Source organism: Prosopis cineraria, unplaced genomic scaffold, assembly GCF_029017545.1.
Source record: "Prosopis cineraria cultivar Desert tree isolate PC_DT_omini unplaced genomic scaffold, ASM2901754v1 PC12, whole genome shotgun sequence".
Classification (NCBI taxonomy): domain Eukaryota; kingdom Viridiplantae; phylum Streptophyta; class Magnoliopsida; order Fabales; family Fabaceae; genus Prosopis; species Prosopis cineraria.
The window spans coordinates 39,809,652-39,824,569 of NW_026555343.1; the positions used below are offsets into that span (position 1 = coordinate 39,809,652).

The window sequence follows — 14,918 nt, forward strand, 5'->3', positions numbered from 1 at the left end:
CTATAATATTTATGTGAAACAGATTCTATGAATTGTACTTCAAGTCAAAGGAAAAAAGGAAAAGAGAAAAGACACAGTCAACCTCTGATATGTGGGTCTGACTTCTGCCACTCTCATCTCCCTTGAAATGGACTACAAAGAATCTGATCCTGCAATTTTATGCGTCTCTATACAATGAATTTGATTTACTCTCTCTCTCTCTCTCTCTCTGTTTTTTTTTTTGCACAACACAAGTCCACTTAATTCTCATAACGTAATTTTAGAATTAAGCTGAAACGTTTGACCGGAAAAATGAACCAAAAAAAAAAAAAAGGGATAAGGTTCAGCAGAAACGAGTGTCATCACAAGAAGATGAATGAAACATGGCAAACGGACAAATCAATGGCCAGCAATTAAACTATGGAAGAAATACAATTAAGCAAATATTTCATAAAAATTAAGGGTAAAAAGAGTCAAACAAACTGAAGCTACAAGAAGACAAAAACAGAAACCTGTGTATTGGTAAATCAAAGGTCGTAAAATTATATCCCTGAACAAGTCATCTTGCCTGGATGTACAGACCTCTTTATACAAGACTCCCATGGACAGCAGATATCTTCTTCCTTCAGAACTCTTTCAAGCCATTCACAGAAATTATTTTTTAAGGAATGAAGCAGATTAGAAGAGAACTAATTCAATCACGTTCCTAATAATCCCGTCCCCTATACTGCGTTTCCTGTAAGAAATCAAATTGAGGAGTTGCGAGTCGCCCAGAAAGAGATAATGATAGCCAAGACTTTTTGAATTAAGATACGTAGAAGAAGAAAGCATTAAGCATATATAAATAATTTATTTTATGAAGAATTGATTATTGATATATTTGATCATGTCGTTCATAAAAAGATTGCACACATCTATCATGTCATCAAACCACAGTGAAGAAAAAGGTGCAAGGGATTTTTTAAATTGATATAAAAGAAAAGAAGGTAACATTAATCTTATCCATATCAAAAGGGCACCACTCGCCGAAGAAAAAAAATAAATTAATTAAACAAATGGCGTACAAAATATTAGTGCTTACAGGTAGGTATCCTGGTGGCATGTACATGCCTTGCCTGGGATGACCAAGAAGCTGCCCATACTGTAAATAGATAAATAATGTTTATTATTTGTTGTAAGGCATCAATTTTCATTCAATAGTCACCAAGGAGATAAAGCAACTAATATCCTACCTGTGGTACGTTTGGATGAACATATGTTAATGGCACTTGTGCTACCGGTGGGTTATACATGACATGTGGCCCGGTAAACGTAGGTCCCATCTGCATACATATGAAAACACATCATGATTGTAAACATAAGAAAAGCAGAGCAGATAACAATAGTTTTCGATAAATGTGTAAAATTATATACATTATATAAACAAAAAGACCACAAGCTACCAGAGTCTTCGACTCTTGTCAAACAAAGGATAGACTGCCAAACATGCCTTGGAGTTGACAAAATATCCTAGTATGACAATAAAGCCTACGCCAACCTCACAGATGAATGGCAGGTCAAAACCATATCCTTTAACCAGGGTAAAAACAATTGAAAACCTTGACAGAACATATTTTCTCCTTCACAAGCATATCTAACCGAGGAATACTTACTCCAATGGACATGGTTGGCATATGCGGCACGCTCGTTACATTAGTTGGGAAATAGAATGAAGCATCAGCTACTGGGGAAGGAGGTCTGAGCGATGTTTGAGATGGAATGAAACTCCTTGCATTAGGATTGAGCTTGAATTCCTGACATCAGAAGTAAAACAAGATTGGGGAAGCTCAATTACATTATCGTAACTTAAAAGGCCAGAAACAGTGCGATTGAATGTTTCAACATGTCAATCTTGAACTTTTGTACCTTTGCATTGGGATTCAAAGCCGATCTTTCAGAAGATAATGAACCAACCGAAGAACTTGGTGAGAGGCCAGGGCCAGAAGACGCTGCCAAACCTCCCACACACTCTGAAGCAGATGAAGCAGAACTACCTGGTCGTCCATGGGAGTTTTCAGACTTTGTATCCCCATTCACTTTGCCTGAAGCTGAACTCTCAATTATATCACCAGGTGACACTGCCTTTTCTTGAGTACTTGATAAAACACGGAACGAAGGGGCACAAGAAGAGGCATTTAATTCCCCTTCATCAGAGCCATCTTTCTTCAAGTTGAGAAATGACTCTGAATCTGCACTAAGAATTGCATGATCAGATGAATGCATATATATCGGAACAATCAAAAACCCACCACTATGACAAAGTTTCAGGCATTGGAAAATTCTGCTATGCAGAAATAAGTCAAGTACTACTACAGATTAATAATTTGTTCATGCAGATTAATTTAAGCCATAACGCTTTTCAACTCAATTTCCAGGGATCTGAAAAAGAAACTTCACAAACCCTCAGATTTTGACGGTTGATCATCCCCAGCCTGCTGGATCAATTAAACAAAACAAAAGAAAATTGGGATTTAGTAATTTCCACAAGCTATCTTCCCCAATATATTTGTATGCATGAATCGGAGGTTAGTAATAGTAACATGGGAACCTCAACTCACTACCTGATTTTCTTCCTTGCTACCACCATTTGCTCCATATTGATCAACCATTGAATCCCGAACCCTACAAGTTTGGTGGATTTGAAATTTACTCTAAAAGCCACTCTGGTGGACATCAACAAATCCAATCACAGTGCAAACAAGTAACCATATATAAAACAAGAAAATGTCAGCAAAAACCTTCTTTCTCCATCCAAAGATGCGTAACTTTGGGCAGGGAGTTCAGATGCTAACTGTTTAGCAGGATCATAAGAACTAGAGCGGCTTACATCCACACCAATATTTGACTGAGTTGATTGAGGGAGATCCTACACACCCATATAAACAAGATATTATATAAAAATTAAGTAAATAATAACTAGTAGTGGGTCCAGTGTTGAACACAGAACTAGAGTAGAGAAGGCAGAAAAACCTAAAAAATAAAGAAAAAAAATATAAAGAAAAAGAAAAAGGGGTTAAATGGCTGCCCCACTCAATTCCAACTGAGTACCGTTCATGAACACAATGCTTATGTGTGCCTACATATCTATACACGCACAAACTCAATAGAAGAAGTTGGGGTACGGGGCATCAATAACTTACAAGGAAATTTAAACACCAATATTTTTTTGACACCATCAATTTATAAATCTACATGTGATGATTAGATATTAAAACTGTGCTGATTTCAAAAGCAATGACCCACTAGAAGACAATGACATTACTAGTAAGAATGAAAGTAGAAACACTATATAAGCATCAAATAACAAAATACAAGATCTATAGAGAAAAATTATTCATGAAAAGGAGGTAACACAGTATTATTCAATTGCATTGGCAAGCAAGTGTTCTCCTCCAATGGGACACAACACAACAGGGACTTGTTAAAATCTAAGGTACTAATTAAGTATCTGATCGATGTGATACCATAAGGGAGGAATTTGATGATAATAGAGCTCCATCATTGCCCTCTCCACTGGGCAAATCACTGGATTTCTTGATGACTGGAGTAATCGTACCACCAAATGTTTCAGAATTCTGGGATTCTGTTAGTACATCCTCTCTTTCATCATATCCACTATCATCAGTCCCTTTACCTCTGTAGACTGATGAGAATCTGGCCTCTTCATCAATATCAAAGTCTTCATGTAGGTGTATCCCTCTTTCCTGTGGAAAAATTGATAAATATACAATATATAGTTAAAGTAATTCAAAAAATCACGTCAATATAAAAAGGGGAAAGGTGGAAGGCAAAATAAAGACAAGAAAAGCATTCAAGCCACACTAACCTCAGCTAAATGAAGATCTTGGGTTTCCTCACCCTCAATTTCTCTTGCTATTCTTAAAGCTTGTTTTTCCAAATCTCTCATATGAGGCCCCTTTTCAAGCTTTGTTGTATACAATTCCTCATTGAATGTGCTTTTTACACCGAACAATGTTTCATTTGTTTCAAATTGATCCCATCCTCTTAAAAAATATCCACAAAAAAAAAAAAATCAATCTCAAACAAAACAAAGGACCTGTAAAAAATTGCAATATGGAGAAAGAAACTGATAAAACTCAAGGATATGAATAATTTATTTAAAAGGATGCTCCCTGCATTTTTTTCCCCTCTTAATTGTACAAAAAGAGGCACATCTTTCATTGTATTTTCTGCTCTAACAATTCTGATCCATCACAACTATAACTATCAGTGCTATAAGAGGGGATACTTTTCTCAGTGCGTTTCCCTTTTTTAAATATCCCATACCACATATATAAGAAATTATACTTATAAAAAAGGGAAGGCTAGAAAGCATGGGTATTGACATGGACACCAATCACAACAAAAAATGGAGTGTCGGTGTGTTTGATATGGGCATTCATCATGTGTTGGACACTAACATGACTCCTCTATTGAAGCATCCATGCTTCACAGAGGATAAGGAAGCCATCAGTCCATGCTTCGCAAATCATTTCAGCATCACCACTTACACCTGGACCAGGCTTTTAAAGCAATCTCCCATTTTGAAGTCAGACTACACAAATCACATACTATAGTTTCTCAGCCAACTTTACAGACTTAGGCGGGTCAATTACCAAGCTTCAAAAATAGACATAACTCTTGTTCATAAAAGAAAATTATACATTGCGGATAGACAGAGAAATGATGGTATAGCATAATAGCAACCTATTCCAAGCGCCATCAAATATATTTTCCAATTCAGGGCATTGTGGTTCATCTCCATCAGGTACCCATGGTAATAGTTCTCTCTCCATCTCGACACGACGAGCTTGAGATATTGCTGAATCAACCATAATCTCCTGATGCATTTCATGGTGAGCCTCACCACATGGATCATCCCGACTAACGGCAACATCCTACCATAGTTGAAAAGCCCATAAATTGCAATAAGAAATAGTTTGGCAATATTTTCACAGCAACTGCACCCAAACCTAGATTCCTTTTTTTTTTTTCAACAATTAATTACTGTAAAATGTCCACAAATTGCATGCTTTAAAATGAATGCCAAGATTTTCCTAGTAAAAGGTCATTTTTACAGTCATTAAATATTGGCTACCTTTGCCATGATTTGTACAAGATCTTTGCCTGATATAATTAAAGTCTTTGAAGGAGCTTGGCTCACAAATTCTACACCAGACCTCTTCCCTCGAACAGAACTAGCCTTCATTAAGCGAGCCATCTTCAAAATGATTCCTGGGGGGAGGGGGGAAGTAATGACAATGAAAGCAGTTAACAATGACAAATTTTTATCTAAAAACTAAATGAAAAAAGTAAGCGGACACTTATTAACTGTTCAGCTTATTCACTAGTCCACTTCAATATCACCAACATTAACAAAAAGAATAAGTACAAAGTACCAAAATCTTTGTCAGCATTTGCTGCATGAAAAATCCCAGAGTATATAAATCCACTTTTCACATGGACTTCCACCTGTTGCCCAATGAGGCAAGTTGCTATGTACAATAATCTATCACGTGAAGGACTCTCGTAATTATCAACTTTAGGGCCAGTCACTGCACCAGAAAAAGCAAATATCAGCAAAGTGAGCTAAATTGAACTAATAAATAATTAAGATAAGAAGTTCACCTGTACTTGCTAATCTGGTGGAATTTGATTTTCCAGATTGGATCTTATTCTCTGACCTAAAGGCCCCTTCTCTTTCAGATTTTCGGCGGCCATATCCATTAAAAGATTTAGGCTGCCCAACTTGTTGCAAATTCATCCTTATTAGCAGCCACTCCAACCTAGAATAGTTTTAAAGTCAACCTACAGCGGTACATTCATGCAAAGATGGCAATACAGAATGGACAAATCACTTCTAATTAAAGTTAATATATATATATCTCTCTCTCTCGCGCGCAAGCACATATGGAGCGTTTGATTTTACATCAAAGGAATGTATTAGAACCAAAAACATAATTATTGAATAGCACAAAAAAAAATTCTAAATCCCATAAAAAAAAAAAAAAAAAAAGTCACCACTTAGTAACCCGATTTGCAGCTACATTCATAGTCAAGCATAACAGTAAGTATGCTAACATGGGATTAATAGTCAACCTTCGAAAACAAAATATCATCTTTGGTCCTTTTCATTCCTCGCCACCAAGTCAGAACTAAAGAGGAGAGCAAAAATAATTGAATAATAGCACAAACAAAGAAGAAATCAAGCGAGCAAGTCCAATGACAAGCAACGTAAAGCACCCAACAGGGAAACAAGTTCTGAACAATTTGGTAACCTCTTTGTGCTTGATCACGACCCAATTGTTTGATTCCGCTACAAGTTCAAGAGATGAGCTGAAACAGAACTCTTTCTTCTAGGGATTGGAATGATTGAGGGTTGCTGCAAATTGAAGATAGAGTGGCCCAAGTGAAGCACGAATCACAGCAACGGAGGACTTCGAGAGGTGTGCTGGTGTGATCGAGAGGGAGAATGCGAGAGGTTTATGAGATTTTGATTTGAAGGGAAAAGCAAAGCGAGAGCGTTTTGAGGCAGACGCCCCGAAAATGAATGAAATTAGATGTTATATGGTGCGTGGAGTATTCATGAGTGTCATCTTTGGTGAACGGTGCCCTTTTTTATTTTTTCTATTTTATATAAAAGGTTTTTAATTTTCAAATAAAATTTAGATAAAATGATGATTCAATTGATTTGAGAATTATCATCAGACCGTTAAACGTATCCTAAGCTTAAAGCTCATAAATAAAAATAATAAAAGATTATTTGAGTGAAATAACGTTCAAATTTTTTTAAAACTTAATCTCATGACTGTAAGTTATAAAGATACCTTAGACAATCAAAAAATAATAATAAAAGATTTAATATATGCTAATATGATTCATTATTTATTTATTAAATTTAATCATATAAGTGTTTGGATTAAATTTATATGCTAATAAAGTAGTTAATAAAATTAATTGCAAAAGTCACGAATGAAATGGTGCCTACATTAAATGTTAAAAAAATTGAAAAAATATAGTCATTAGTTCATATAATTTTATTAGATTTTTTTTTTAATCTTTGTAGTTTTTTCAACATTTTCAATCCTTATAAAAATTAAAAATACTGAAAATATTAAAACTATAAGGACTTGAATAACAAACATTACCCAATTTTATAGAAACTTATTGAAAACATTAAAAAAATTAAGGATTAAAAGTAAAATTCAATAAAACTATATGGATCAGTGATTATATTTTTCAAAAAAAAATTATTTGATAAATTTTTATAATTAAAATTTAAGCAACAAAATATTTTGAATCATGTTGAAATGTCAAATTAATCAACACTGGATCATGGTAAGTTATGAAAAAATTAATATTCTTTTTAAAAAAAAATTAGGGCTTATTCTATTGTGTATGATCAATCCAAAAATGCCTTGATCAACTTACACAATGGACGCAGATAAATGAATAATACTAAGTTTTTGGATAATAAAATTTTTAATCTCTCAAATTTATTTTAATTATCAATTTAGTTCTTTAAATTTAATTTTAATCAATTTGATCCCTTAAATTTTTTTTTTTTGGGTCAAAACAGAGCAATTTTATTAATCAACAAAAAGAAAGTACAAACACCAATGAACGAAACCAAATAAAAACACTTAAAAAAAATCTAGAATACAACCCAACACATAACTAAACCAAAAAATAGAAATACAAAACAACTAACACGGAACAAGAACTAAACCAAGAAACACAATTAACCAACACCAATTTTCACAAAATCATTATCCTCCCACTCGCAGAGACCATTTTCCAGAACAAAAAAAAGAGAGGTTGGTGGCATGGAAAGCCATCCATTAGGTAGCAATCCTCTCATAGCACCAGCTGCCAACAAATTTGCAGCTTTGTTTCCTTGGTGAGACACCAAAGATAAAGAACAAGCCCAACATAATCTCGACAAATTAAAGCATCTTTGAAGTAAGTCAGCGCACCTCTAATCACACCCTTCTAAATTCATCTTCTTTAATCTGTTGAACAATTCCATACAATCAATCTCCAAAACAACTCCTTTTCCACGAAACCTTCCCACAGCCTCCAAGCTCAACATTGCTAAACATTTAGCCATAAAATCTGAATCAGTCCAAACCACTTTCCCTAATCCATCCATAAATAACCCTTCACCATTCCTACCAACCACCCCCCCAACTGCCTTCTTATTATTGTTACAGTAAGCACCATCAACATTCAATTTAATCTTGCCAGCTTCAGGTTTCTGCCACTTCATCAACCTCACACTTTGAGCATTCACAGCCTAATCCTTCTTCCTCTCCCGACACCTCCAAAATTGATTGGCCAAACGAATAGCTCTAGTTAAACAAGTCCCTGCATCAATATCAATCTTTTTAAAGATAAAATCACAACTAGCTTTCCAAATATGCCAGCAAATACTAGCAAATAAAGCTACCCTATAATCATCTAGGCCATTACCATAAGACAACCATTTCTCCAACCAAGCAAACCCAACTCGTCATTTTCCTTTCATCAAATTTCAGCCCCAACGGAGAACTAAACTAGCAGAGTTTTGCCTATTAACACAAGAACAAAACATGCTCAACAGATTCAACTTCAATTTTACAGATTACACACAGAGGATATCTAGCACAGTTCCTCTTGAAAAGAGCCTACTTAGTAGCCAAAGACCCCATGATTGCCCTTCAAATAAAATAAACTACATTAGGAGGCATTTTGATATTCCAGATCCCACTCTATAACTTCTTTGGTACCATATAAGAATTAGTGGGTTTAATAACAGCTTTTCTAGACTCCTCCAACTCAGCCACTCTATACCTTATTTTTACTGAATAAACACCATCTCTACTCTTCAACCACGCCCACCTATTCTCCCCTTAATGACAGGAATTTTCACATCACTAATTAACTCTTTCTCCTCATTAGTCAATAAACCCTCCACAATATCAAAATTCCATTTTCTATCAACAATAATATCCTTAACCTTCAACTTCTTAGCCTCTTCACTCAACACCCTATCCTGAAGACAAAAATTAAAAGTAAAAGGAATCCACTAACCTCCAAATAGGTCTACCTTGTCACCAGAATTAATCCTCCAACATAAGTCCTTTTGCAGCAAATTCCTCCCTTCCAGTATACTTGTCCATCCCCAAGAGGCCTAACTCCCCTTTACAACCTACAAAAAGATACATTTAAGAAAATAAATACCTTTCGAAATCCTACACCATTGATCATTAGAATTTTGGACAAGTCTCTAAGCTGTCTTAGCTAGAAGGGCCTTGTTAAACCTCATAAAATCTCTAAAACCCAAACCTCCCTCACTCTTCACCTTACATAAATCACTCTAGGCCTTCGAATGAATTTTCCTCCCATTCTCCTTTTGCCCCCACCAAAACCTAGAGATCATACTATCCAATTCCATAAAGACAGTCTTTAGAAATAAGAAGCAAGACATGAGAAATACAGGAATGGCATTTGCAGCAGATTTAATGAAAACCTCCCTACCTGCATATGTCAATAGCTTCTGTTTCCACCCCTGCAACTTAAGTCTCATCTTATTTTTGACAAAACTCAACACATCAAACTTAGATATGCCCTAAATCATATGCATACCTAAGTATTTTCCAAGGTTATCTGATATATTAATCCCTAACACTTTAAACACTACCTTTTTCACTTCATCAGTTGTATTTAGAGGAAAAAAAAAACACACATGATTTTTCACAATTTACCAACTGACCTAAGGCTCTACAATCATTATCAAGAATCCTCTTCAAAATCCTGCAATTTCTCTTTGGCATTTACAAAAAATAAAGAATCATCAGCAAAGAAATAATGAGACAACACAAGACACTTCCTCTCAAGCTTGGTACCCCTCAACTTTCCTCTATCAACATGCCACTAAATCATAGTTGAAAGAACATCAGCAGTCATGATAAACAAGTAAGGAGACAATGGGTCCCCCTGACGCACCCCTCTCTCCATTCTCAAATCTGTAATTTTCTTCCCAGACACCACTAAACTCATATTGACAGATCTCACACATCCTATGATCCACCTTATCCATTTCTCACTAAACCCCATATATCTCATCACATCTTCTATAAAACTCTGTTTAAGCCTGTCATAGGCTTTATTCATATCTACCTTCATAGCCATTTCAAATTTCCTATCTTTCTTTCTATTTTTTAAATAATGAAAAGCCTCATGAGCTATCAAGATATTATCCTGAATCAATCTATTAGGTACAAAAGCCCGCTAGTTGTTAGAAATAACTCTTGCCAAGATGCTTCTCATCCTATTAGCTAGCACCTTGGCAACTATTTTGTATGCAAAATTACATAGACCACTTGGTCTATATTGATCAATACTTTCAGCATTTTTAACTTTGGGGATAAGTACAACATTAGTTTTATTAACAGGTTCCAAACTAACACAATTTCAAAAAAAAAAACCAGTAACCATGCCAATTACTTCAAGGCTTGCCACACTCCAAGCTGATTGATAGAACATTCTTGAGAAGCCATCAGGCCCAGGAGCCTTAGCACCACAATTGAAATGCTGCTTCTCTAATTTTCTCAGCTGTAACAGTCCTTTCCAATAACAAATTATCAGCCCAAGTAACCTGCTTCTCAATAAATTTCAACACATCACCCCTGTCAATAATACCATTTGATGCAAACAATTCATTGTAGAAATTACTAAAAGCATTAGTAATATCTTCTTCCTTCTCCAACCACTTCCCATCCTTCTCCTTCAACCTTATCACCTTATTTCTCACCCTTCTTCTAATAGTATTAGCATGAAAAAATCTTGTGTTCTTATCCCTTAACCATTTGACTCTAGACCTTTGCCACTAATAAACCTCCTCCCTATCCCTTGCATCCTTAATCTGTTTGATCATATTTTCCACCTCAGCCTTCTTTTCTGCAGTCAATATTCTCGCATTACACTCCTCAAGTCTCAGAGTCAATTGTTCCACCAATTTTCGAGCATTAGGAAATACCCTCCTTCCCCATTTACTCCAAATTGATCTACATTTAATAAGCCGGCCAACTAGATCCTCCACCTTACTACTATTAGTACCATTATATAACTCCCAACCTTCCTTCACAGTCTGTAAATACTCTTCATGTTCGATCCACATAGCCTCAAATTTGAACATTCTTAGCGCCTTAAAATTCTCATATTCACAATCTACTAGCAACATATGATGATCCAAGCTTTCAGGTTCCAAGTGCAGTACTAAAGCAAATTGAAATTCTTCTCTAAACTCACATTTCCCATCGCCTGTCTATCCTTTCTTTAACGTGAGTAGCTCCAACTCTTCTGTTGTTCCAAGTAAATCTAGAACCCTTGGACTTAAGATCAAGCAAATTGCAATCAAAGAGCATGCTCTGAAAATTCATAGTTCTCCTCAAATCAATCGGCCTAGCTCCCCATTTATCCAAAATAGAAGTCACGTCATTAAAGTCACCCATGCACAGCCAAGTCCTTTGAATACCAGAAGCTATACTACACAACTTCATCCACACAATCATCTTCTCATCATCATGTGAAGCACCATACACAAAAGTCACATAATTTGGCACCTTTACAATTGTATAACACAAACTTACATAGATAATATTCTTCGACTTACGCCAAATATTAACCATAACCTCACTCTTCCACCACAAAGCCAAACCCCCACCCCTTCCAACCGGTTCTACATAATACTCCTCATCCATGACACATTTTTTTTGAATTTTTTGTATTTTTTTTTTTGACATCATTTGCATCTCTATAAGAAACACCATTGAGGGACTATACTTCTGACACTCCTCCCTCAATTTCTTCACTGTCAAGGCCACCCTAAGGCCTTGACAATTCCAGGAAATGAATCTCATGACCCCTTGGTGGTTGTTAAAGGCCAGCCACCAGTATCTTCAACCAACACCTTCCCCTTCATCTTACCACTTCCTACCTTAAACACAAATTCACCGTCCTTAATCTCCAAATTCATATTTTCAGCACACAAATTCTCCTTATCTTCCTCCTCTTTAAACTTTTTTTGCCTCAGCTGCCCCTCTTTCCTCATTCTAGCCATAACCTTTCTTACATTCTCCTTCCTTACCACTCCCTTCAACTCTAGTAGTGTAGCATTAGTACCTGTCCTTCTTCTTTTGCCTTTTCTTTCTTCCAATTCATCCACATATTCCTCTTCAAATTTAATCTACCAATTCTCTCCACTACCTCTTTCATTTGAGAACCAATATAAGGAACAATAGCCTTACAAACAAGATTATCAACAAAAATACCTGTTTTTTCATGCTGTGAAACATTATTTGCAGCTCTAGATGATTTTTCCTTCCCATCCCCAATATACATGCCTTTGACATCCTTATAACCACTCGACTCCCCCACCACAGAACCCTTGCCAAAATCCTGTAGATCTTGACCTCTCTTAGCCCCCTTTATTCCTCTATAAATATTAATATTAGCCTTAGAGATTTCACCTTTTCCATCTCCTCCAGTACTCCCTCCCACATTTCTCACATATTTACTCTTGCTTATATTAATTACAAACAAATCAACAGCATCAGCATGTCCAACCTGATTCATTCTCCCATCTTCCTCTTTCTTCTTATCCCTACGCCCTTCCTCTTCTTTCTTCTTTTTTCTATACTCTAGCTTAGACATGCGCTTCTTTATCACCTTAGTAACCTCCTCTCAAATCCGAACAAGTCCAGTAGATAACCATGGGCCATATCTCGGTTCATTAGGGTTTACCATCGATATAAGGCGTTCAGATTTACACAATCAAGGCTTATGCCTAATACAACCACAACAAAAAAACAATAATTTTGTAGCTTCTCATACCTCACAAAAGCCCAAACTGGATCATCATCAAGTCTCCAGATCTAAAATCCAATCACCAAAGGCTTTCTTAAATTCAATAAGACATGAATCCTCATGAATCCCCTAATTAACCTCTCCTTATAGTAAGGATCTTTAGCCATCACTACTTCACCCACACATCCTCCAATACGAATCGCATTCTCTACATCCATCGCACCAAACGAAACACTATGAATTTGTATCCATATTGGACACAAACTAAAATCATATTCTTTAATTGCCTTTTGCTTCTCACATTCCAATATACTCAGCAGCTGGCCATTAATAGACCACGGATGACCTTGCAAAATCCTCTTATGCTCATCTTCATCTTCAAACTTGAAGAGATAGGCATTAACAGCAACATCTGTGATGCCTAAACCATCATAGAGATTCCAAGCCTTTCTCACCATATATTTAAAGGTCGGCTTATTGACCTCCTTTGTACATAGTACTTTTCCAACTAAAGTCTTCTTTTCTACATCGTTCCTCCAAATTAAAGGAACTTTAATGAAATTCTCCACCCTATCACTCTCACTGGCCTCCATAACACTCCGATCACCTTTTCAATCACCACCTGAACCTCCGAAAAAAACAATAGTCACACAGCTCTCATACACCTAATGCAGAGAGAGTCAAGAGCTCTCACAGGGGAGAGAGTCAATTGATCCCCCAAATTATCTCAACTGTCGATTTGGTATTTATCGTTTAAAAGGAAAAAGCTTGAAATATACTCTTGGTTCTCTAATTTTATATTAAATTTTTATTTATATAAAAGTAAATAATTAAAAAAATAATATTTTTAAAATATGAAATTATGAATAATAAAATATTAATAATAACAATATAAATTAATAAAAATATATTTATTTAAATTGAACAAAAATAGATTCAAAAATTTGAATAAAATAAAATAAAAAATAGAATATAGCATAAAAGACAAAAATTAAATTGATCTAAAGACTAATTTGTTTTCATTTAATTATATATGTATGTTAAGTTATTAACAAATTTTACAAATTATATTTAAAAAAAATGACAATAAAATTTTACTGAGTTATATAAATGACAATCAGGTCTTTCAAAATATCATGATTTCTTTAAAGTCCTTGTATACTTTTTTAACATTGATGATTTTAGGTTAAATAACTAAATTACCCCATATTTAAAATATCTCAATCACAAATTTTGCTTAAACAATCACAATTTTTGTTTTATAAATCGTAAAAATTAAATAAAAAATTATAACTTTTTATGTAAAATTTCTTTTATACTTGATAAACAAGTCTTGAAAACAATCAATCCTAATCACAACTTTTGTTTAAAAAATTTTAACTTTAATTTTGTAAATCATAAAAATTGAACAAAAAATCACAATTTCTCACATGAAATTTCTTTTATTATTAAAGTTCAAGTTTTGAAAATAACCAATCACAATTTTTATTTAAACAATCATAAATTTTATTTTTGTAAATCGCTATAATTAAACAAGAAATTATAATTTTTCTCATGATTTTTTTTATCATTAAATTTCAAGTTCTAAAAATAACCACTTTATGACTTTTATTTAAATAATCATAATTTTTATTTTATGACTCATAAAAATTAAACAAAAGATTACAACGTCCCACATAAGCTCATTATTATTTTTATTTTAAACAAAGGATAATTTAATTATTTAATTTAAAATCATTAATGTCAACAAATACCTAAAAATTTTACAAGAATTGTAACATTTCAAAAGACCATATTATCATTTGTATATTTCAGAAATTTTTTTTTTAATCATTTTCCCTTATATTAATTTGAAAGTCAATTTATGTATTGAAACTTAAAAGACTGACATAATTTAAGGAAATATGAGAGGCCAAATTGATATAAATTAAACTTAAAACCAAATTGATAACTGAATCAAAGTTGCATGACTAAAAATTTCATTATCCCCAAGTTTTTTTTTTCTCTAAAAATAATTCATGATCAAAATTAACCTTGCAGACTTGATTGTA

General features: G+C 34.4%; 1 protein-coding gene across 5 annotated transcripts; it reads right to left on the reverse strand.

The window, feature by feature from the left end:
• Window positions 1–363: 363 nt before the first annotated feature.
• On the reverse strand, window positions 364–6,574 carry LOC129288905 (polyadenylate-binding protein-interacting protein 4-like). 5 transcript variants are annotated; one of them, XM_054925720.1, is made up of 15 exons: window positions 6,297–6,574; window positions 5,647–5,804; window positions 5,418–5,573; window positions 5,117–5,253; window positions 4,726–4,916; window positions 3,845–4,022; window positions 3,483–3,722; window positions 2,757–2,884; window positions 2,577–2,640; window positions 2,420–2,453; window positions 1,885–2,207; window positions 1,632–1,772; window positions 1,212–1,301; window positions 1,061–1,120; window positions 364–715 (listed from the first exon to the last, which is right to left on the reverse strand). In XM_054925720.1, the coding sequence occupies exons 2-15, from the start codon at window positions 5,780–5,782 to the stop codon at window positions 686–688; spliced, it is 1,908 nt and encodes a 635-aa protein (XP_054781695.1). In that variant the 5' UTR covers window positions 5,783–5,804; window positions 6,297–6,574; the 3' UTR covers window positions 364–685. The 5 variants fall into 5 exon arrangements, with proteins under 5 accessions (XP_054781695.1, XP_054781692.1, XP_054781690.1 ...); XM_054925717.1 differs by lacking the exon at window positions 6,297–6,574 and adding an exon at window positions 6,118–6,255 and having other exon boundaries at window positions 2,420–2,450; XM_054925715.1 differs by lacking the exon at window positions 6,297–6,574 and adding an exon at window positions 6,118–6,255.
• Window positions 6,575–14,918: the final 8,344 nt, after the last annotated feature.